The sequence below is a fragment of the Coccinella septempunctata genome, chromosome 1, assembly GCF_907165205.1.
Source record: "Coccinella septempunctata chromosome 1, icCocSept1.1, whole genome shotgun sequence".
Taxonomy (NCBI): domain Eukaryota; kingdom Metazoa; phylum Arthropoda; class Insecta; order Coleoptera; family Coccinellidae; genus Coccinella; species Coccinella septempunctata.
In genome coordinates this window covers 19,761,691-19,786,432 of record NC_058189.1, presented here as the reverse complement: position 1 = coordinate 19,786,432, position 24,742 = coordinate 19,761,691, and the positions used below count along the sequence as shown (strand labels likewise).

Genomic DNA, 24,742 nt, shown 5'->3' with positions numbered 1-24,742 from the left:
ACTGAAGGAAGAGCCAAGAAGTACTTCTTATAGTCATTTCACTTGTCATCAAAATTTCTCGGAACATTCCGATTACCTACTCATTAAACAAATTTAGTTTGAATAGCCTCCTTAAGCTAGGATTACCCTCTTTGAAATTTTATGAGAGAGTAAAAGATATGATTCATTTCAAATTATCAAACTGTAATGAAATTCCAGGAAATTGGGTATTGTTGATAACATCCTACCTTTGTAGAAATTATTGCCAGGTAGTTTTCTTTCTTAAACATTTCATGTCGGCATGAAATCACCCCTTTGTGTCCTTAGCAAACGATATTATCTCAGATGCGCACTCCTAATTCTTATTTTCAGATTTCGACCTTTCCATTTTGAAATTGAATTGTTCGGAATCATCGTTGATTTTCGAATAAGATGGAGTGAGTTAAAAATTCGTCAAAACCGAACGGTTACAGCGAAGTCGATGAAATGTCGATATTTATTACTAGACGATTGCTCCGGGTATTGCATTAGGATCTAATCATAATTTTTCTGGGAGATACGATGGTTGAAAGTTGACCTTCGAAAAATTCCCAAAACCAGTTAAAAACTTAAAAACTCGTCAAAACCATACGGTTGCACGGAGCTCGATGAAATTTATTACAAGATTACTTTCCCTTTTAGAATATGTATCACATTCAGATGTACGATGATTTTTCTGGGAGATATGCGTGTCGAAAGTTGATCTCTGCCACCCAAAAACCACCTCAAAAACTTTGTTCACGCTTGTTTGTGGTCTTTCTGCAATTTTATTTTTCAATTATTATTTCGAATCCACTCGTCTTATGATGTGCGTATAATATAATATTAGTTTTCACGGCCATTCCAAGTACGCTATAAAAAAAATTTCGTACCTAGGCATGGAAACCGTTAATTCTACAAATATCTACTATTTGCTGAAACTTTTGAGGGTTTTCACTCCCAATCTCTGGAACAAAATCAATCACGCAGTAGCAAATCGTTTATTTCAATTTTTTTTTAGTTGATTTCGTTCCAGAAATGGGGAGTTAAAACCGTAAAAATTTCAAGAAATGCAGAATCCTCCCAGAATAAATTTCAATCGATATCTACTATTTGTTAATTTATCAGTATTGGCTTTTTTCTTGTATTCTTTACCTGCCTTTTGAGCCCCGCTATCTCATTGTTATTGTAATTTTTTTTCTGCTTATGAGTTATAATTTTCCTTTATTTGTTTTTTGTTCGAGAACCTTGAGCACTCGTATACAGTTGATGATACTCTTTTTATTTTCTCGCAACATGTAGTATTGGTATTTGTGTTGTGTTGCTTGCATTTGAATAGCAGATTTTTTATACCAAATTTAAGTGACCTATCGGCTTATCTTTTGACTTATGATTTTGATGTTCTAAATTCAACTGAAACTTGGCTTTCTTGTAGCATTAATAGTGATGTTCTACAGATACCAGTTTATTCCTTTGTAAGAAATGATACAGACAGAAGGTAAGTAATAAAACTGAGTATTTGCTAACATAACATTGTCCTAATCTTGAAAATGAATCTACTATGCTTAAACAATAGGTTTGACCAAATCTTATGGTATCACAATAAACATGTGGAAAGGGTTTTATGGTAACTCTAAAATTGGTTTTTCTACCTTACTATGGACAGTAAAATCATCATTTTTATCTTTATTCAAATCATTTTCAATATTATCTTCATTATTATCATTTTCATTCAAGTGAGTTCCTTCATTATCATAATTTTCATTATTATCATTATTAATATTCTGATTCGGATTATTAGTATTATTATCATGAGCATTCAAGAGCTCTCAACATTCATCTGATTCTTCTTCAGTAACTTGATTAATCATTGACGGTAATTCGTCTTCATCTACTTCTTCATAAGTAGCTTCTTTAATCAATTTCATGAATTCTTCATAATCAATTCCATTAAAATCAATATTTTTATTATTTACTTCCTTCTTCTTTTTACTTCGAATAATATATATCATTATATTTATATTTGAATGCATAAAAATGAACTGTATCATCTTGAACATTATAGACCATTCCAATTGGTCTAAACCACACGCAATTCGTGGTAACTCTAAATATTTCTCATTATTATTTTCACATAATTTACGTAAATCTATTAACGCTTTAAAAACTTTTTCATAATAAAATTATTTTGTAATTGAATAGTTAATATTTCTATTATCTCGGTTAATAAATAAATAATAAATAAAAGCAACTTCTCCTGTTGACTTTTTTTGCGATTTAATTCATTGATTCCTTCATATTTTTGTTTAAACGTTAAAGCAAAACCTTTATTCATATGAAAATCTTTTGATACACAATGGGCTTACGCATATTTTTTAGGGGCTTTAAATAAATTACCTTCTTGTTCTTGAACATTAAAATTTTCTTTAATTTCTTTTTTATCGTAAAGTTTCAAAAATTCTTCGTAATTCAAATGATCGGTTGAGTTTAAAACAATTCTACTAAGGGCATCGGCATTATTATTTGAACCTTTTTTATATTTAATTTCCTTTGAAGAAAATGGCCATGTCAAAGTTTTATGATCCGTGTATATCGTAAATTTTCTTCCGTATAGATAGGGTCTAAAATGCTTACATGACCAAACTATTGCGTGGAGTTCTTTTTCGATTGTACTATATCTCGTTTCTGCTGGGTTCAATGTTCTAATTGCATAAGCTATTGGTAGGTCATTCGGATGATTACCTTGAGATAAAATAATTCCAATTGCAAAACCTGATGCGTCGGTACTAAGCACAAAGGGCTCATTGAAATTCGGATATCGCAATATAGGGTGATTCAATAAATTTCTTTTACATACTTCAAAGGCTTCAATATATTTCGGAACTATAATATTAATTTTTGCGTCTTTCTTCAAACATTCCGTTAATGGTTTTGTAATTTTCGAGAAATTAGGAATGGATTTTCTATAATAACCAACTAAGCCAAGAAATGACTCAATTTCTTTTTGTGTTCTAGGAATAGGGAAATGCATAACCGCTTTTAATTTATTTGGATTGGGTTTAATTCCTTCAGGGGTAATAATATGTCCTAAAAATTCAATTTCATTTTTGAAAAAGTGGCATTTGTCTAATTGTATTTTCAAATTATCTTTCTTCAAAGCAAAATCAAGAATAGTATGAATATCAGCTAAGTGTTGTGCGGGTGTATCAGAAAATATAATAACAACATCCATGTAAAGATAGCGAATTTTTTCAATATATTTTTTTAAAACGTCATTCATTAATCTTTGAAAAGATGCTGGGGCATTTTTTAAGCCGAAAGACATTCTTAGAAATTCATAATGACCATCTTCAACAGTGAAAGCTGTTTTTTCAATTGAATCTTCATCAACTTCTATTTGATGAAATCCGGACGCTAAATGAAGCACGGTAAAATGTTTTTTATTTCCTAATTTGTCCAATATACTTTCAATTTGAGGTAGAGGATATTTGTCATCAATTGTTTTATCGTTTGATTTTCTGTAATCAATTGCCATACGCCATTTTGTTTTACCTGATAAATCTTGTTTCTTTGGAACAATAACAACTGGAAAAGACCATGGGGAAATGCTAGTTCGAACAATCTTTTTATCTAATATGTCTTTAATTTTACTTTTTACTTCTTCGCGATGAATTTCAGGATATCTATAAATCTTACAATGGATTGTCTATTTAATTTCGGTTCTAAATGACACAGATCAATTGAAATCTCTGTTTGATTCTGACAAACTTGTTGGTAGTAAAAAGGTATTTAACAATTATCATTACAAATAATTTGATTTTTGAAATCTAAGTTAAGTCCGTATTTATTCAGGAAATCTGCACCAATTAAACCATCATAATTTTTATGAAATTTATACAAAATAAAAAATAAAAATCATTTGTTCTGAATTCTAAAAATAATGGTAATAAAACTTTTTCATCAGAAGTTTGCTTTCTTAAACAAGCAGTTAATGTAGTTGATTTTTTGAAAATATTTTTAGGAAAATGATTGTACGCAAATTTTGGATCTAATAAACAAACTGAATATCAATTAATAATTTACACTTTGGATTTGTGAATTCAATATACGGTAATTGATTAGAGCGATTTAATCACGCCGTTCTGGCGGATTATTATTTCGATAATTAGGATTTGGTTTGAAAACATTTTGATTATCATTTTTATTATATCGATTTCCAAATACTTGCTGATTAGTCGGATGATTATATTTCACTGGACGTTGGTTTAAATGTATCGGTTGCGAAGGAAATTGTATATTTCTTTGATTATTTTGATTGAAGTGATTGAAATTATTTGCTGGACGATTGTAATTATTTGCTGGGCGATTAAAATGTGTAAAATTCATTTTTCGATTATTTTGGTTGAAACTATTAGAAAAGTTATTCTTATGAATCTGTTGAGGCTTATTTCGTCTGCTTCTATCAAATAATTCGTATTTTTCTAAGTTAGAAATATAATCTTTTACAGCATTCACAGTATCATCAAAGCTATAGTCGTTATTCATAATTAAATGCGTTCTCCATTCGGAGGGTGAATTTGAAATAAACACTGTTTTGCAAATTTTTAGAATATTTGATTTATAAAGTAATTTTTCTGGATCAGTTATTGGATCTGCATCTATTCGATAATTAATTCGTATTTTTAAGGCAATTATGCGGTCTATAAAATTCAATGAATCTTCATGAGGCTTTTTATTTAAAAATTGTAACTGATGGATTAATACGTCTAGGTTGATAAGATCTCCAAATTTAGTATAGAGAAATTGTTTGAGAAGTTCCCAATTATTAGGAATATCGGAAGTTAATACTTCAGCACGAGCTCTATTAATTAATTTTGATTTTACAACAGCCAAGCAATAATTTTTAACGATTTGGTTCTCATTAGCGAACATCCTTAAATAATGAAATGAAAGAATATTGGGATTCTTGGACTAATTTTCTTTATTGTTCTTCAATACAATGCCGACGTAACGAAACGACTTGTTTCTTTTTCAAGGCTAAAAATTTTTAAACACATTAAAATTTTTCATGATTTTCTGATGTGCCGCCCCGGCAGAGTGCCCGGTCCTGACGGCGGCCCTGTGTTTACAAACATAGTCACCGACGATATACAGGCTGCTACAGGAAATTATTCTATTTGTATATCGTATTGATTTTCATAGTACCTAGCGGGTGAATTGAGAAGAGATTAATTGTGGAGGTTGCAGAAAAATTATGATGGTTAGAGAGCCTTCTTCTTCTTCTTCCTCTTTCAATAGGACCAAGTCCTGTTCAATCCTGTACATTTGGCCCTCTTCTGGGATCTTCCTCCGATACTGAACTCCAGCTCTCGTACGTACCACCTTTTTGGTGGTTTTCCTACAGGTCTGCGTTTGTTCGGTTTCTGATTTTTAGCCCACTTTGCCCATCTGTCTTCTGGCATTCTTTCTACGAGATCCCTCGAGAACCGTTTTCGTGTCCTGACCCATCTCACCACATCCTGTACGCCCAATTCTGCTCTTATGTCACTTCTTATTCGGTCCCTTAGAGTGACTCCCTTGATGGTTCGCAATATTTTCATCTCTGTGGTTCTCATTATGCTTTTTGTTTTCGATGTTTCGGCTCTAGTTTCTGAGGCATACGTGAGAATAGGTCTTACACACGTTTTGTAGATTCTGGTCTTGCTCTGTGAACTCATCGCTTTGTTCCTCCACACTATATCTCTCAGATAGCCGCTGACTCTCGATGCCTTTATCGATTGTGTTCGTGCCTCTTCTAATAGGTTTCTTTCACACGATATATTTGTTTCCAGGTAATTGAATCTTGATACCTGCTGTATTATTCCACTATCGACTGCCAATTTGCATCTAATAGGATTTTTAGAGATGACCATTGATTGTGTCTTGTTGATGGAAATGCTCATATTAAATTTTTCAGCGGATATTTTCATCTTATATAATAGACATTGCACGGCATCTTCATTTCCTGCTACGACAACACCATCGTCTGCGTAAAACAACACCTTTAGGGATCGGTCACCCATTCAGTATCCTGCATTGACTCTGTTGACATCCTCTACAATTTGGTCTATTATGATGTTGAATAGAGTTGGGCTGAGACTGTCTCCCTGTCGAATACCAGCATTGATTTGAAGTACTTCAGAGAGTCCTTCCTTAGTTTTAATTCTTGTTCTGGTTCCTCTATAAAGTTCTTTAATGATTCTTTGGTACTTATAGTCTATGTTGTTTTTCTCAAGACTCCTTATTACGTCGCTTAGGCGTATCCTATCAAATGCTTTGGTGAAGTCCACAAAACAGACAGACATGGGTTTATTGAACTCTATCGACTTTTGCACTAACTGACGAACTATGAATATTGCGTCCACAGTTGATCTATTAGGCCTGAATTCTTGTTGTTCTTCGGATATTGGTATCTTAGAGAGTAATCCATATATCTATGTACCTACTACAACTACAGCTCCACACATTCTTTAACAGATATTATAGGGAACGATATCAATGTGATTTACTCAAAATATCACAACTCGAATATGCCCTCTATGGACTTCTCGAATTGTTCGATCGGCCGCATACATATTAACATTCCGATATGAATCGATAGAAAATTTTTGCAATCGTAATTCACATTCAATTCAAAATGTGATCGTCGGAAAAATCTTGTAATAACTCCTTTATTAATTGAGCGATTAATGATCTCGAACATTAATCTCAATCATTAATCGCTTTCATTAATTTAGTTTGATTGAATAACTATTTCAACACAATACCCGATTATAATATCATAGCATGAAAAGATTATCGTGATGTTCTCGAAATTCTCTAAGAAAATTGAGATTTTCGAAAACTGCTAAGAATTATCTTGAAAAAAACACCTTGTAAAATTTCAACCTTTATTTAATTTTTATCATATAATAGGTGCATATAAGAACTAGTTGGGTTGGTTCCCACAAGTCACAATACCGTCACCCAGTTACAGGAACGTCGAAGAAATGTATTATCAGAAATCTACACATTATTTACAAATTTTCAATGTTTAATTTTATATTTAAATATAACGCCTTGCATTTTTTACATTCTCCATATCAGGAATTGTGAGACGATCAATTACCATATTCACGAAAACTGATGGTAATTTCCATTCCCACATTCTGTTCAAACTGTCTGCACATGCATTCATCAATTCCAACCTCCTTTGTCCTTTCGCATACTTGTAATGAATGTCTGGGCCATAAATTGGATATGAGCTTATTTCGAATGTCCTCATTGCTTCAGCGATATAATAGTTATCGGCGTACATTCCTACTTGTTTTATACTTCTAGTCAGAAGTTTCCAATAAGTGATGAATGTATTCTCAATTTTGATAGATTTGAGGATCTCAATTTCTTGATAACACATTTTCAAGTAAGTGCTTGCGTCCTTTCGTTCTCTCAAGATCTCCCCTAGACTTTCGTGCATTGCAGCCCCCTTTGAAACTTCCAAGGCAATAAATTTTAGGATAGTCCTGCTCATTTCGTTCAATTCTTCCGTGCTTACAATATGAGGTAAGAGAAAATGAATAGCATAGTCTGCAGTTATATCAAGATGAGCACCGTGTCTTAGAAGTAATAAGGCCATTGGCTCAACGTCTCTTTTCAAGCTTAGATACAGTGGTGTGCATCCGCGGAAATCCTTGGTCTCCAAATCAAATCCTCTTTCTAGGAAAAGCTCCACCACTTCTGCAGCCTCCTCTGTTGTTTCTTTCGACCGAGAGATTAATGTGTGCATAGGAGTATAACCCATATGGGTGGTTCTAGAATATAAAGAGTTATATTCCATACATTTCTCAATGATCTTTTTAGAGTCTTTATTATGAACACAGTGACAAGCACAATGTAGAGGAGTTCTCCCCTGCGCATCTGTAATTTTCATGTTTCCCCCATGCTCGATAAGTAAATTTATGAATTTTAACCTGTGCCAATATACAGCACGATGAAGTGGGGTTTCTTTGTATTCGTTGTTGCGTGTATTGACATCGGCCTTATTCACTGACAATATTTTTCTCGTTGTCTTGTAAAATCCTCTTTCGATAGCAATATGAAGTGCTGTATCTGTCGAGATTCCGTGTTGCATGTTGATGTCTCTAAGGTAATTCACCATCAAATTGAACATATTTTTATCTGAAAAATGAAGAAGAATATTGAAACCGTTTTTGTAAAAAATTTGCAACGCTAAATCAATTATGTAGATCTTCCGAAGAAGCTTCTATAATGAATCCATAATATACATATAGGGTATAAAAGGTACCTTTGTTATAAGGAAGGTTTGTCAATTTTTTTTTCGCAATGTTTCGATAGATGGATTTTCCACCCTGTATATTTCATGTCGATGTTTTATATGCAGAAAATATCGAGAACAATCAATGATTTCGCATAAAATCAAAATTTAAAATATTCTTTCGATGTAGAAACGAACTAATTAATTACAAATGTAGAACATTATAAAAGAAAAAACAGTTGAGGTCCGCCCAGGCAAAACTGGACACTCTATGTAAGCGTATGTAACTTTGTACAGATCGTACGACTAGATGGCAAAGAATAAAACATTAAATTCTTATCATTCTCCTGAATGGAGATATGGGCCAACCCACACTTGTTGCAAGACCATGCATTATATACAGGGTTACAATGAATTCCCAAAGAACAGTCAATTATTTCAAAATATATGGGATCAAAACATGTCCCTCATAAAAATTTTAGGTCTGTTACAAATCTACAAGTATGTAGATTTGATATTACATAGTATTTTGATATCTGTGATAAATCGATATGTACAGGCTCGCTCACAAAGTTGTGGAGATTTATGTTTTTTCAATGGAAATTCATTGGTTCCCTAAATATCATTACACTTCGTTCAGTTACCACAAACACAAAATAAATTGCTAGAAACAAGGTAACACTAAATTACAATTTATCGTAGAAATGTCTTTGCATATTTGCAACCATTTTCCTTCTTAAGATGAATAAAAACAAATAAAATTTGAGTCAACAATGAAAACGATCAATATACATATCGATACATATAAACATAGTTTTCCTAAAAAAAAAAATATAACCATCATTCTCTACAACTTAGTGAGCAACCAATTTACCAGGGATACGTAAGTTTTTAATAGTCCTTTAACTTTTATATAAGACGTTTTTTTTATAACTCCTTATATTTTGTAAATATGAATAATAAATTAAACGAATTCTTTGGTATTTTATGGGATATATAAGATATATTATAACCTATATCGAAATAATAATTTAAATGCAATTACTCACTTCCTTCTCTCAGTATCACTTCAGCCACGTTAGTTATGAATCCGTACGCTTTTATCCACTCCTCGTAATTTGCACCTTTTTTCAATAGAAATTTGATTTTTTCTTCATAATCAGATACAAGTACGGACTCCTGGTGGTAATTAATCTCAAAAGAATATAATTTCGACGTGACTAAACCCAAAGGAGTAATGTACGGGTAGCAATTTGCCTCACAGTCAACAGGAAATTTTTTGAAACCACCATTTTCTTAACTGATTCAAGCGTGCCATTAATACATGCTTCATGAAGTGGATCAGCTTCCTTGTCGTACAGAGGCATTTTTGAATTATCTGTCGTTCTCATATGTACACAAAAATATTTTACTGTTTCACGTATAAGTTCACTACACTACACTATCTTCGTCTTGTTATTTTTTTCACGAAAACTCTGCAAACCCTCTCTGTGCTCTGTCGTTCTTGAACTGAAGGAAGAGCCAAGAAGTACTTCTTATAGTCATTTTACTTGTCATCAAAATTTCTCGGAACATTCCGATTACCTACTCATTAAACAAATTTAGTTTGAATAGCCTCCTTAAGCTAGGATTACCCTCTTTGAAATTTTATGAGAGAGTAAAAGATATGATTCATTTCATATTATCAAACTGTAATGAAATTCCAGGAAATTGGGTATTGTTGATAACATCCTACCTTTGTAGAAATTATTGCCAGGTAGTTTTCTTTCTTAAACATTTCATGTCGGCATGAAATCACCCCTTTGTGTCCTTAGCAAACGATATTATCTCAGATGCGCTCTCCTAATTCTTATTTTCAGATTTCGACCTTTCCATTTTGAAATTGAATTGTTCGGAATCATCGTTGATTTTCGAATAAGATGGAGTGAGTTAAATATTCGTCAAAACCGAACGGTTACAGCGAAGTCGATGAAATGTCGATATTTATTACTAGACGATTGCTCCGGGTATTGCATTAGGATCTAATGATAATTTTTCTGGGAGATACGATGTTTGAAAGTTGACCTTCGAAAAATTCCCAAAACCAGTTAAAAACTTAAAAACTCGTCAAAACCATACGGTTGCACGGAGCTCGATGAAATTTCGAGATTTATTACAAGATTACTTTCCCTTTTAGAATATGTATCACATTCAGATGTACGATGATTTTTCTGGGAGATATGCGTGTCGAAAGTTGATCTCTGCCACCTAAAAACCACCTCAAAAACTTTGTTCACGCTTGTTTGTGGTCTTTCTGCAATTTTATTTTTCAATTATTATTTCGAATCCACTTGTCTTATGATGTGCGTATAATATAATATTAGTTTTCACGGCCATTCCAAGTACGCTATAAAAAAAATTTCGTACCTAGGCATGGAAACCGTTAATTCTACAAATATCTACTATTTGCTGAAACTTTTGAGGGTTTTCACTCCCAATCTCTGGAACAAAATCAATCACGCAGTAGCAAATCGTTTATTTCAATTTTTTTTTAGTTGATTTCGTTCCAGAAATGGGGAGTTAAAACCGTAAAAATTTCAAGAAATGCAGAATCCTCCCAGAATAAATTTCAATCGATATCTACTATTTGTTAATTTATCAGTATTGGCTTTTTTCTTGTATTCTTTACCTGCCTTTTGAGCCCCGCTATCTCATTGTTATTGTAATTTTTTTTCTGCTTATGAGTTATAATTTTCCTTTATTTGTTTTTTGTTTGAGAACCTTGAGCACTCGTATATAGTTGATGATACTCTTTTTATTTTCTCGCAGCATGTAGTATTGGTATTTGTGTTGTGTTGCTTGCATTTGAATAGCAGATTTTTTATACCAAATTTAAGTGACCTATCGGCTTATCTTTTGACTTATGATTTTGATGTTCTAAATTCAACTGAAACTTGGCTTTCTTGTAGCATTAATAGTGATGTTCTACAGATACCAGTTTATTCCTTTGTAAGAAATGATACAGACACAAGGTAGGTAATAAAACTGAGTATTTGCTAACATAACATTGTCCTAATCTTGAAAATGAATCTACTATGCTTAAACAATAGGTTTGACCAAATCTTATGGTATCACAATAAACATGTGGAAAGGGTTTTATGGTAACTCTAAAATTGGTTTTTCTACCTTACTATGGACAGTAAAATCATCATTTTTATCTTTATTCAAATCATTTTCAATATTATCTTCATTATTATCATTTTCATTTAAGTGAGTTCCTTCATTATCATAATTTTCATTATTATCATTATTAATATTCTGATTCGGATTATTAGTATTATTATCATGAGCATTCAAGAGCTCTCAACATTCATCTGATTCTTCTTCAGTAACTTGATTAATCATTGACGGTAATTCGTCTTCATCTACTTCTTCATAAGTAGCTTCTTTAATCAATTTCATGAATTCTTCATAATCAATTCCATTAAAATCAATATTTTTATTATTTACTTCCTTCTTCTTTTTACTTCGAATAATATATATCATTATATTTATATTTGAATGCATAAAAATGAACTGTATCATCTTGAACATTATAGACCATTCCAATTGGTCTAAACCACACGCAATTCGTGGTAACTCTAAATATTTCTCATTATTATTTTCACATAATTTACGTAAATCTATTAACGCTTTAAAAACTTTTTCATAATAAAATTATTTTGTAATTGAATAGTTAATATTTCTATTATCTCGGTTAATAAATAAATAATAAATAAAAGCAACTTCTCCTGTTGACTTTTTTTGCGATTTAATTCATTGATTCCTTCATATTTTTGTTTAAACGTTAAAGCAAAACCTTTATTCATATGGAAAATCTTTTGATACACAATGGGCTAACGCATATTTTTTAGGGGCTTTAAATAAATAACCTTCTTGTTCTTGAACATTAAAATTTTCTTTAATTTCTTTTTTATCGTAAAGTTTCAAAAATTCTTCGTAATTCAAATGATCGGTTGAGTTTAAAACAATTCTACTAAGGGCATCGGCATTATTATTTGAACCTTTTTTATATTTAATTTCATAATCATATTCTTCCAATTTAATACGCCATCTCATTAAGCGTGAATTTGGTTCCTTTGAAGAAAATGGCCATGTCAAAGTTTTATGATCCGTGTATATCGTAAATTTTCTTCCGTATAGATAGGGTCTAAAATGCTTACATGACCAAACTATTGCGTGGAGTTCTTTTTCGATTGTACTATATCTCGTTTCTGCTGGGTTCAATGTTCTAATTGCATAAGCTATTGGTAGGTCATTCGGATGATTACCTTGAGATAAAATAATTCCAATTGCAAAACCTGATGCGTCGGTACTAAGCACAAAGGGCTCATTGAAATTCGGATATCGCAATATAGGGTGATTCAATAAATTTCTTTTACATACTTCAAAGGCTTCAATATATTTCGGAACTATAATATTAATTTTTGCGTCTTTCTTCAAACATTCCGTTAATGGTTTTGTAATTTTCGAGAAATTAGGAATGAATTTTCTATAATAACCAACTAAGCCAAGAAATGACTTAATTTCTTTTTGTGTTCTAGGAATAGGGAAATGCATAACCGCTTTTAATTTATTTGGATTGGGTTTAATTTTTTCAGGGGTAATAATATGTCCTAAAATTTCAATTTCATTTTTGAAAAAGTGGCATTTGTCTAATTGTATTTTCAAATTATCTTTCTTCAAAGCAAAATCAAGAATAGTATGAATATCAGCTCAGTGTTGTGCGGGTGTATCAGAAAATATAATAACAACATCCATGTAAAGATAGCGAATTTTTTCAATATATTTTTTTAAAACGTCATTCATTAATCTTTGAAAAGATGCTGGGGCATTTTTTAAGCCGAAAGACATTCTTAGAAATTCATAATGACCATCTTCAACAGTGAAAGCTGTTTTTTCAATTGAATCTTCATCAACTTCTATTTGATAAAATCCGGACGCTAAATGAAGCACGGTAAAATGTTTTTTATTTCCTAATTTGTCCAATATACTTTCAATTTGAGGTAGAGGATATTTGTCATCAATTGTTTTATCGTTTGATTTTCTGTAATCAATTGCCATACGCCATTTTGTTTTACCTGATAAATCTTGTTTCTTTGGAACAATAACAACTGGAAAAGACCATGGGGAAATGCTAGTTCGAACAATCTTTTTATCTAATATGTCTTTAATTTTACTTTTTACTTCTTCGCGATGAATTTCAGGATATCTATAAATCTTACAATGGGTTGTCTATTTAATTTCGGTTCTAAATGACACAGATCAATTGAAATCTCTGTTTGATTCTGACAAACTTGTTGGTAGTAAAAAGGTATTTAACAATTATCATTACAAATAATTTGATTTTTGAAATCTAAGTTAAGTCCGTATTTATTCAGGAAATCTGCACCAATTGAACCATCATAATTTTTATGAAATTTATACAAAATAAAAAATAAAAATCATTTGTTCTGAATTCTGAAAATAATGGTAATAAAACTTTTTCATCAGAAGTTTGCTTTCTTAAACAAGCAGTTAATGTAGTTGATTAAACAAGCAGTTAATGTAGTTGATTTTTTGAAAATGTTTTTAGGAAAATGATTGTACGCAAATTTTGGATCTAATAAACAAACTGAATATCAATTAATAATTTACACTTTGGATTTGTGAATTCAATATACGGTAATTGATTAGAGCGATTTAATCACGCCGTTCTGGCGGATTATTATTTCGATAATTAGGATTTGGTTTGAAAACATTTTGATTATCATTTTTATTATATCGATTTCCAAATATTTGCTGATTAGTCGGATGATTATATTTCACTGGACGTTGGTTTAAATGTATCGGTTGCGAAGGAAATTGTATATTTCTTTGATTATTTTGATTGAAGTGATTGAAATTATTTGCTGGACGATTGTAATTATTTGCTGGGCGATTAAAATGTGTAAAATTCATTTTTCGATTATTTTGGTTGAAACTATTAGAAAAGTTATTCTTATGAATCTGTTGAGGCTTATTTCGTCTGCTTCTATCAAATAATTCGTATTGTTCTAAGTTAGAAATATAATCTTTTGCAGCATTCACAGTATCATCAAAGCTTTAGTCGTTATTCATAATTAAATGCGTTCTCAATTCGGAGGGTGAATTTGAAATAAACACTGTTTTGCAAATTTTTAGAATATTTGATTTATAAAGTAATTTTTCTGGATCAGTTATTGGATCTGCATCTATTCGATAATTAATTTGTATTTTTAAGGCAATTATGCGGTCTATAAAATTCAATGAATCTTCATGAGGCTTTTTATTTAAAAATTGTAACTGATGGATTAATACGTCTAGGTTGATAAGATCTCCAAATTTAGTATAGAGAAATTGTTTGAGGAGTTCCCAATTATTAGGAATATCGGAAGTTAATACTTCAGCACGAGCTCTATTGATTAATTTTGATTTTACAATAGCAAAGCAATAATTTTTAACGATTTGGTTCTCATTAGCGAACATCCTTAAATAATGAAATGAAAGAATATTGGGATTCTTGGACTAATTTTCTTTATTGTTCTTCAATACAATGCCGACGTTTCGAAACGACTTGTTTCTTTTTCAAGGCTAAAAATTTTTAAACACATTAAAATTTTTTATGATTTTCTGATGTGCCGCCCCGGCAGAGTGCCCGGTCCTGACGGCGGCCCTGTGTTTACAAACATAGTCACCGACGATATACAGGCTGCTACAGGAAATTATTCTATTTGTATATCGCATTGATTTTCGTAGTACCTAGCGGGTGAATTGAGAAGAGATTAATTGTGGAGGTTGCAGAAAAATTATGATGGTTAGAGAGCCTTCTTCTTCTTCTTCCTCTTTCAATAGGACCAAGTCCTGTTCAATCCTGTACATTTGGCCCTCTTCTGGGATCTTCCTCCGATACTGAACTCCAACTCTCGTACGTACCACCTTTTTGGTGGTTTTCCTACAGGTCTGCGTTTGTTCGGTTTCTGATTTTTAGCCCACTTTGCCCATCTGTCTTCTGGCATTCTTTCTACGAGATCCCTCGAGAACCGTTTTCGTGTCCTGACCCATCTCACCACATCCTGTACGCCCAATTCTGCTCTTATGTCACTTCTTATTCGGTCCCTTAGAGTGACTCCCTTGATGGTTCGCAATATTTTCATCTCTGTGGTTCTCATTATGCTTTTTGTTTTCGATGTTTCGGCTCTAGTTTCTGAGGCATACGTGAGAATAGGTCTTACACACGTTTTGTAGATTCTGGTCTTGCTCTGTGAACTCATCGCTTTGTTCCTCCACACTATATCTCTCAGATAGCCGCTGACTCTCGATGCCTTTATCGATTGTGTTCGTGCCTCTTCTAATAGGTTTCTTTCACACGATATATTTGTTTCCAGGTAATTGAATCTTGATACCTGCTGTATTATTCCACTATCGACTGCCAATTTGCATCTAATAGGATTTTTAGAGATGACCATTGATTGTGTCTTGTTGATGGAAATGCTCATATTAAATTTTTCAGCGGATATTTTCATCTTATATAATAGACATTGCACGGCATCTTCATTTCCTGCTACGACAACACCATCGTCTGCGTAAAACAACACCTTTAGGGATCGGTCACCCATTCAGTATCCTGCATTGACTCTGTTGACATCCTCTACAATTTGGTCTATTATGATGTTGAATAGAGTTGGGCTGAGACTGTCTCCCTGTCGAATACCAGCATTGATTTGAAGTACTTCAGAGAGTCCTTCCTTAGTTTTAATTCTTGTTCTGGTTCCTCTATAAAGTTCTTTAATGATTCTTTGGTACTTATAGTCTATGTTGTTTTTCTCAAGACTCCTTATTACGTCGCTTAGGCGTATCCTATCAAATGCTTTGGTGAAGTCCACAAAACAGACAGACATGGGTTTATTGAACTCTATCGACTTTTGCACTAACTGACGAACTATGAATATTGCGTCCACAGTTGATCTATTAGGCCTGAATTCTTGTTGTTCTTCGGATATTGGTATCTTAGAGAGTAATCCATATATCTATGTACCTACTACAACTACAGCTCCACACATTCTTTAACAGATATTATAGGGAACGATATCAATGTGATTTACTCAAAATATCACAACTCGAATATGCCCTCTATGGACTTCTCGAATTGTTCGATCGGCCGCATACATATTAACATTCCGATATGAATCGATAGAAAATTTTTGCAATCGTAATTCACATTCAATTCAAAATGTGATCGTCGGAAAAATCTTGTAATAACTCCTTTATTAATTGAGCGATTAATGATCTCGAACATTAATCTCAATCATTAATCGCTTTCATTAATTTAGTTTGATTGAATAACTATTTCAACACAATACCCGATTATAATATCATAGCATGAAAAGATTATCGTGATGTTCTCGAAATTCTCTAAGAAAATTGAGATTTTCGAAAACTGCTAAGAATTATCTTGAAAAAAACACCTTGTAAAATTTCAACCTTTATTTAATTTTTATCATATAATAGGTGCATATAAGAACTAGTTGGGTTGGTTCCCACAAGTCACAATACCGTCACCCAGTTACAGGAACGTCGAAGAAATGTATTATCAGAAATCTACACATTATTTACAAATTTTCAATGTTTAATTTTATATTTAAATATAACGCCTTGCATTTTTTACATTCTCCATATCAGGAATTGTGAGACGATCAATTACCATATTCACGAAAACTGATGGTAATTTCCATTCCCACATTCTGTTCAAACTGTCTGCACATGCATTCATCAATTCCAACCTCCTTTGTCCTTTCGCATACTTGTAATGAATGTCTGGGCCATAAATTGGATATGAGCTTATTTCGAATGTCCTCATTGCTTCAGCGATATAATAGTTATCGGCGTACATTCCTACTTGTTTTATACTTCTAGTCAGAAGTTTCCAATAAGTGATGAATGTATTCTCAATTTTGATAGATTTGAGGATCTCAATTTCTTGATAACACATTTTCAAGTAAGTGCTTGCGTCCTTTCGTTCTCTCAAGATCTCCCCTAGACTTTCGTGCATTGCAGCCCCCTTTGAAACTTCCAAGGCAATAAATTTTAGGATAGTCCTGCTCATTTCTGTTATATTCCATACATTTCTCAATGATCTTTTTAGAGTCTTTATTATGAACACAGTGACAAGCACAATGTAGAGGAGTTCTCCCCTGCGCATCTGTAATTTTCATGTTTCCCCCATGCTCGATAAGTAAATTTATGAATTTTAACCTGTGCCAATATACAGCACGATGAAGTGGGGTTTCTTTGTATTCGTTGTTGCGTCTATTGACATCGGCCTTATTCACTGACAATATTTTTCTCGTTGTCTTGTAAAATCCTCTTTCGATAGCAATATGAAGTGCTGTATCTGTCGAGATTCCGTGTTGCATGTTGATGTCTCTAAGGTAATTCACCATCAAATTGAACATATTTTTATCTGAAAAATGAAGAAGAATATTGAAACCGTTTTTGTAAAAAATTTGCAACGCTAAATCAATTATGTAGATCTTCCGAAGAAGCTTCTATAATGAATCCATAATATACATATAGGGTATAAAAGGTACCTTTGTTATAAGGAAGGTTTGTCAATTTTTTTTTCGCAATGTTTCGATAGATGGATTTTCCACCCTGTATATTTCATGTCGATGTTTTATATGCAGAAAATATCGAGAACAATCAATGATTTCGCATAAAATCAAAATTTAAAATATTCTTTCGATGTAGAAACGAACTAATTAATTACAAATGTAGAACATTATAAAAGAAAAAACAGTTGAGGTCCGCCCAGGCAAAACTGGACACTCTATGTAAGCGTATGTAACTTTGTACAGATCGTACGACTAGATGGCAAAGAATAAAACATTAAATTCTTATCATTCTCCTGAATGGAGATATGGGCCAACCCACACTTGTTGCAAGACCATGCATTATATACAGGGTTACAATGAATTCCCAAAGAACAGTCAATTATTTCAAAATATATGGGATCAAAACATGTCCCTCATAAAAATTTTAGGTCTGTTACAAATCTACAAGTATGTAGATTTGATATTACATAGTATTTTGATATCTGTGATAAATCGATATGTACAGGCTCGCTCACAAAGTTGTGGAGATTTATGTTTTTTCAATGGAAATTCATTGGTTCCCTAAATATCATTACACTTCGTTCAGTTACCACAAACACAAAATAAATTGCTAGAAACAAGGTAACACTAAATTACAATTTATCGTAGAAATGTCTTTGCATATTTGCAACCATTTTCCTTCTTAAGATGAATAAAAACAAATAAAATTTGAGTCAACAATGAAAACGATCAATATACATATCGATACATATAAACATAGTTTTCCTAAAAAAAAAAATATAACCATCATTCTCTACAACTTAGTGAGCAACCAATTTACCAGGGATACGTAAGTTTTTAATAGTCCTTTAACTTTTATATAAGACGTTTTTTTTATAACTCCTTATATTTTGTAAATATGAATAATAAATTAAACGAATTCTTTGGTATTTTATGGGATATATAAGATATATTATAACCTATATCGAAATAATAATTTAAATGCAATTACTCACTTCCTTCTCTCAGTATCACTTCAGCCACGTTAGTTATGAATCCGTACGCTTTTATCCACTCCTCGTAATTTGCACCTTTTTTCAATAGAAATTTGATTTTTTCTTCATAATCAGATACAAGTACGGACTCCTGGTGGTAATTAATCTCAAAAGAATATAATTTCGACGTGACTAAACCCAAAGGAGTAATGTACGGGTAGCAATTTGCCTCACAGTCAACAGGAAATTTTTTGAAACCACCATTTTCTTAACTGATTCAAGCGTGCCATTAATACATGCTTCATGAAGTGGATCAGCTTCCTTGTCGTACAGAGGCATTTTTGAATTATCTGTCGTTCTCATATGTACACAAAAATATTTTACTGTTTCACGTATAAGTTCACTACACTACACTATCTTCGTCTTGTTATTTTTTTCACGAAAACTCTGCAAACCCTCTCTGTGCTCTGTCGTTCTTGAACTGAAGGAAGAGCCAAGAAGTACTTCTTATAGTCATTTTACTTGTCATCAAAATTTCTCGGAACATTCCGATTACCTACTCATTAAACAAATTTAGTTTGAATAGCCTCCTTAAGCTAGGATTACCCTCTTTGAAATTTTATGAGAGAGTAAAAGATATGATTCATTTCATATTATCAAACTGTAATGAAATTCCAGGAAATTGGGTATTGTTGATAACATCCTACCTTTGTAGAAATTATTGCCAGGTAGTTTTCTTTCTTAAACATTTCATGTCGGCATGAAATCACCCCTTTGTGTCCTTAGCAAACGATATTATCTCAGATGCGCTCTCCTAATTCTTATTTTCAGATTTCGACCTTTCCATTTTGAAATTGAATTGTTCGGAATCATCGTTGATTTTCGAATAAGATGGAGTGAGTTAAATATTCGTCAAAACCGAACGGTTACAGCGAAGTCGATGAAATGTCGATATTTATTACTAGACGATTGCTCCGGGTATTGCATTAGGATCTAATGATAATTTTTCTGGGAGATACGATGTTTGAAAGTTGACCTTCGAAAAATTCCCAAAACCAGTTAAAAACTTAAAAACTCGTCAAAACCATACGGTTGCACGGAGCTCGATGAAATTTCGAGATTTATTACAAGATTACTTTCCCTTTTAGAATATGTATCACATTCAGATGTACGATGATTTTTCTGGGAGATATGCGTGTCGAAAGTTGATCTCTGCCACCTAAAAACCACCTCAAAAACTTTGTTCACGCTTGTTTGTGGTCTTTCTGCAATTTTATTTTTCAATTATTATTTCGAATCCACTTGTCTTATGATGTGCGTATAATATAATATTAGTTTTCACGGCCATTCCAAGTACGCTATAAAAAAAATTTCGTACCTAGGCATGGAAACCGTTAATTCTACAAATATCTACTATTTGCTGAAACTTTTGAGGGTTTTCACTCCCAATCTCTGGAACAAAATCAATCACGCAGTAGCAAATCGTTTATTTCAATTTTTTTTTAGTTGATTTCGTTCCAGAAATGGGGAGTTAAAACCGTAAAAATTTCAAGAAATGCAGAATCCTCCCAGAATAAATTTCAATCGATATCTACTATTTGTTAATTTATCAGTATTGGCTTTTTTCTTGTATTCTTTACCTGCCTTTTGAGCCCCGCTATCTCATTGTTATTGTAATTTTTTTTCTGCTTATGAGTTATAATTTTCCTTTATTTGTTTTTTGTTTGAGAACCTTGAGCACTCGTATATAGTTGATGATACTCTTTTTATTTTCTCGCAGCATGTAGTATTGGTATTTGTGTTGTGTTGCTTGCATTTGAATAGCAGATTTTTTATACCAAATTTAAGTGACCTATCGGCTTATCTTTTGACTTATGATTTTGATGTTCTAAATTCAACTGAAACTTGGCTTTCTTGTAGCATTAATAGTGATGTTCTACAGATACCAGTTTATTCCTTTGTAAGAAATGATACAGACACAAGGTAGGTAATAAAACTGAGTATTTGCTAACATAACATTGTCCTAATCTTGAAAATGAATCTACTATGCTTAAACAATAGGTTTGACCAAATCTTATGGTATCACAATAAACATGTGGAAAGGGTTTTATGGTAACTCTAAAATTGGTTTTTCTACCTTACTATGGACAGTAAAATCATCATTTTTATCTTTATTCAAATCATTTTCAATATTATCTTCATTATTATCATTTTCATTTAAGTGAGTTCCTTCATTATCATAATTTTCATTATTATCATTATTAATATTCTGATTCGGATTATTAGTATTATTATCATGAGCATTCAAGAGCTCTCAACATTCATCTGATTCTTCTTCAGTAACTTGATTAATCATTGACGGTAATTCGTCTTCATCTACTTCTTCATAAGTAGCTTCTTTAATCAATTTCATGAATTCTTCATAATCAATTCCATTAAAATCAATATTTTTATTATTTACTTCCTTCTTCTTTTTACTTCGAATAATATATATCATTATATTTATATTTGAATGCATAAAAATGAACTGTATCATCTTGAACATTATAGACCATTCCAATTGGTCTAAACCACACGCAATTCGTGGTAACTCTAAATATTTCTCATTATTATTTTCACATAATTTACGTAAATCTATTAACGCTTTAAAAACTTTTTCATAATAAAATTATTTTGTAATTGAATAGTTAATATTTCTATTATCTCGGTTAATAAATAAATAATAAATAAAAGCAACTTCTCCTGTTGACTTTTTTTGCGATTTAATTCATTGATTCCTTCATATTTTTGTTTAAACGTTAAAGCAAAACCTTTATTCATATGGAAAATCTTTTGATACACAATGGGCTAACGCATATTTTTTAGGGGCTTTAAATAAATAACCTTCTTGTTCTTGAACATTAAAATTTTCTTTAATTTCTTTTTTATCGTAAAGTTTCAAAAATTCTTCGTAATTCAAATGATCGGTTGAGTTTAAAACAATTCTACTAAGGGCATCGGCATTATTATTTGAACCTTTTTTATATTTAATTTCATAATCATATTCTTCCAATTTAATACGCCATCTCATTAAGCGTGAATTTGGTTCCTTTGAAGAAAATGGCCATGTCAAAGTTTTATGATCCGTGTATATCGTAAATTTTCTTCCGTATAGATAGGGTCTAAAATGCTTACATGACCAAACTATTGCGTGGAGTTCTTTTTCGATTGTACTATATCTCGTTTCTGCTGGGTTCAATGTTCTAATTGCATAAGCTATTGGTAGGTCATTCGGATGATTACCTTGAGATAAAATAATTCCAATTGCAAAACCTGATGCGTCGGTACTAAGCACAAAGGGCTCATTGAAATTCGGATATCGCAATATAGGGTGATTCAATAAATTTCTTTTACATACTTCAAAGGCTTCAATATATTTCGGAACTATAATATTAATTTTTGCGTCTTTCTTCAAACATTCCGTTAATGGTTTTGTAATTTTCGAGAAATTAGGAATGAATTTTCTATAATAACCAACTAAGCCAAGAAATGACTTAATTTCTTTTTGTGTTCTAGGAATAGGGAAATGCATAACCGCTTTTAATTTATTTGGATTGGGTTTAATTTTTTCAGGGGTAATAATATGTCCTAAAATTTCAATTTCATTTTTGAAAAAGTGGCATTTGTCTAATTGTATTTTCAAATTATCTTTCTTCAAAGCAAAATCAAGAATAGTATGAATATCAGCTCAGTGTTGTGCGGGTGTATCAGAAAATATAATAACAACATCCATGTAAAGATAGCGAATTTTTTCAATATATTTTTTTAAAACGTCATTCATTAATCTTTGAAAAGATGCTGGGGCATTTTTTAAGCCGAAAGACATTCTTAGAAATTCATAATGACCATCTTCAACAGTGAAAGCTGTTTTTTCAATTGAATCTTCATCAACTTCTATTTGATGAAATCCGGACGCTAAATGAAGCACGGTAAAATGTTTTTTATTTCCTAATTTGTCCAATATACTTTCAATTTGAGGTAGAGGATATTTGTCATCAATTGTTTTATCGTTTGATTTTCTGTAATCAATTGCCATACGCCATTTTGTTTTACCTGATAAATCTTGTTTCTTTGGAACAATAACAACTGGAAGAGACCATGGGGAAATGCTAGTTCGAACAATCTTTTTATCTAATATGTCTTTAATTTTACTTTTTACTTCTTCGCGATGAATTTCAGGATATCTATAAATCTTACAATGGATTGTCTATTTAATTTCGGTTCTAAATGACACAGATCAATTGAAATCTCTGTTTGATTCTGACAAACTTGTTGGTAGTAAAAAGGTATTTAACAATTATCATTACAAATAATTTGATTTTTGAAATCTAAGTTAAGTCCGTATTTATTCAGGAAATCTGCACCAATTAAACCATCATAATTTTTATGAAATTTATACCAAATAAAAAATTAAAATCATTTGTTCTGAATTCTGAAAATAATGGTAATAAAACTTTTTCATCAGAAGTTTGCTTTCTTAAACAAGCAGTTAATGTAGTTGATTTTTTGAAAATGTTTTTAGGAAAATGATTGTACGCAAATTTTGGATCTAATAAACAAACTGAATATCAATTAATAATTTACACTTTGGATTTGTGAATTCAATATACGGTAATTGATTAGAGCGATTTCACGCCGTTCTGGCGGATTATTATTTCGATAATTAGGATTTGGTTTGAAAACATTTTGATAATCATTTTCATTATATCGATTTCCAAATACTTGCTGATTAGTCGGATGATTATATTTCACTGGACGTTGGTTTAAATGTATCGGTTGCGAAGGAAATTGTATATTTCTTTGATTATTTTGATTGAAGTGATTGAAATTATTTGCTGGACGATTGTAATTATTTGCTTGGCGATTAAAATGTGTAAAATTCATTTTTCGATTATTTTGGTTGAAACTATTAGAAAAGTTATTCTTATGAATCTGTTGAGGCTTATTTCGTCTGCTTCTATCAAATAATTCGTATTGTTCTAAGTTAGAAATATAATCTTTTACAGCATTCACAGTATCATCAAAGCTATAGTCGTTATTCATAATTAAATGCGTTCTCCATTCGTAGGGTGAATTTGAAATAAACACTGTTTTGCAAATTTTTAGAATATTTGATTTATAAAGTAATTTTTCTGGATCAGTTATTGGATCTGCATCTATTCGATAATTAATTCGTATTTTTAAGGCAATTATGCGGTCTATAAAATTCAATGAATCTTCATGAGGCTTTTTATTTAAAAATTGTAACTGATGGATTAATACGTCTAGGTTGATAAGATCTCCAAATTTAGTATAGAGAAATTGTTTGAGAAGTTCCCAATTATTAGGAATATCGGAAGTTAATACTTCAGCACGAGCTCTATTAATTAATTTTGATTTTACAACAGCGAAGCAATAATTTTTAACGATTTGGTTCTCATTAGCGAACATCCTTAAATAATGAAATGAAAGAATATTGGGATTCTTGGACTAATTTTCTTTATTGTTCTTCAATACAATGCCGACGTTTTGAAACGACTTGTTTCTTTTTCAAGGCTAAAAATTTTTAAACACATTAAAATTTTTCATGATTTTCTGATGTGCCGCCCCGGCAGAGTGCCCGGTCCTGACGGCGGCCCTGTGTTTACAAACATAGTCACCGACGATATACAGGCTGCTACAGGAAATTATTCTATTTGTATATCGCATTGATTTTCGTAGTACCTAGCGGGTGAATTGAGAAGAGATTAATTGTGGAGGTTGCAGAAAAATTATGATGGTTAGAGAGCCTTCTTCTTCTTCTTCCTCTT

General features: G+C 31.8%; 3 protein-coding genes across 3 annotated transcripts; all 3 read right to left on the bottom strand.

Annotated features, from left to right (window-relative positions):
- Positions 1 to 5,288: 5,288 nt before the first annotated feature.
- Positions 5,289 to 6,059, bottom strand: LOC123308373. The gene has a single exon (XM_044891024.1). The coding sequence runs from the start codon at positions 6,057 to 6,059 to the stop codon at positions 5,289 to 5,291; it is 771 nt and encodes a 256-aa protein (XP_044746959.1).
- A 1,022-nt stretch (positions 6,060 to 7,081) lies between these two features.
- LOC123308294 (poly [ADP-ribose] polymerase tankyrase-1-like) lies at positions 7,082 to 9,550 on the bottom strand. Its single transcript, XM_044890934.1, has 2 exons — positions 9,340 to 9,550; positions 7,082 to 8,193 (listed from the first exon to the last, which is right to left on the bottom strand). Exon 2 carries the CDS (start codon positions 8,183 to 8,185, stop codon positions 7,082 to 7,084), a length of 1,104 nt encoding a protein of 367 aa, XP_044746869.1. The 5' UTR covers positions 8,186 to 8,193; positions 9,340 to 9,550.
- Positions 9,551 to 15,174: 5,624 nt separating this feature from the next.
- On the bottom strand, positions 15,175 to 15,945 carry LOC123308214. The gene has a single exon (XM_044890826.1). It carries the CDS (start codon positions 15,943 to 15,945, stop codon positions 15,175 to 15,177), a length of 771 nt encoding a protein of 256 aa, XP_044746761.1.
- Positions 15,946 to 24,742: the final 8,797 nt, after the last annotated feature.

What these genes read in the sequence shown, in the direction of transcription:
- LOC123308373 (XM_044891024.1), bottom strand. Translation starts at nt 6,059, where the DNA reads ATGGGTGACCGATCCCTAAAGGTGTTGTTTTACGCAGACGATGGTGTT.
- LOC123308294 (XM_044890934.1), bottom strand. Translation starts at nt 8,185, where the DNA reads ATGTTCAATTTGATGGTGAATTACCTTAGAGACATCAACATGCAACAC.
- LOC123308214 (XM_044890826.1), bottom strand. Translation starts at nt 15,945, where the DNA reads ATGGGTGACCGATCCCTAAAGGTGTTGTTTTACGCAGACGATGGTGTT.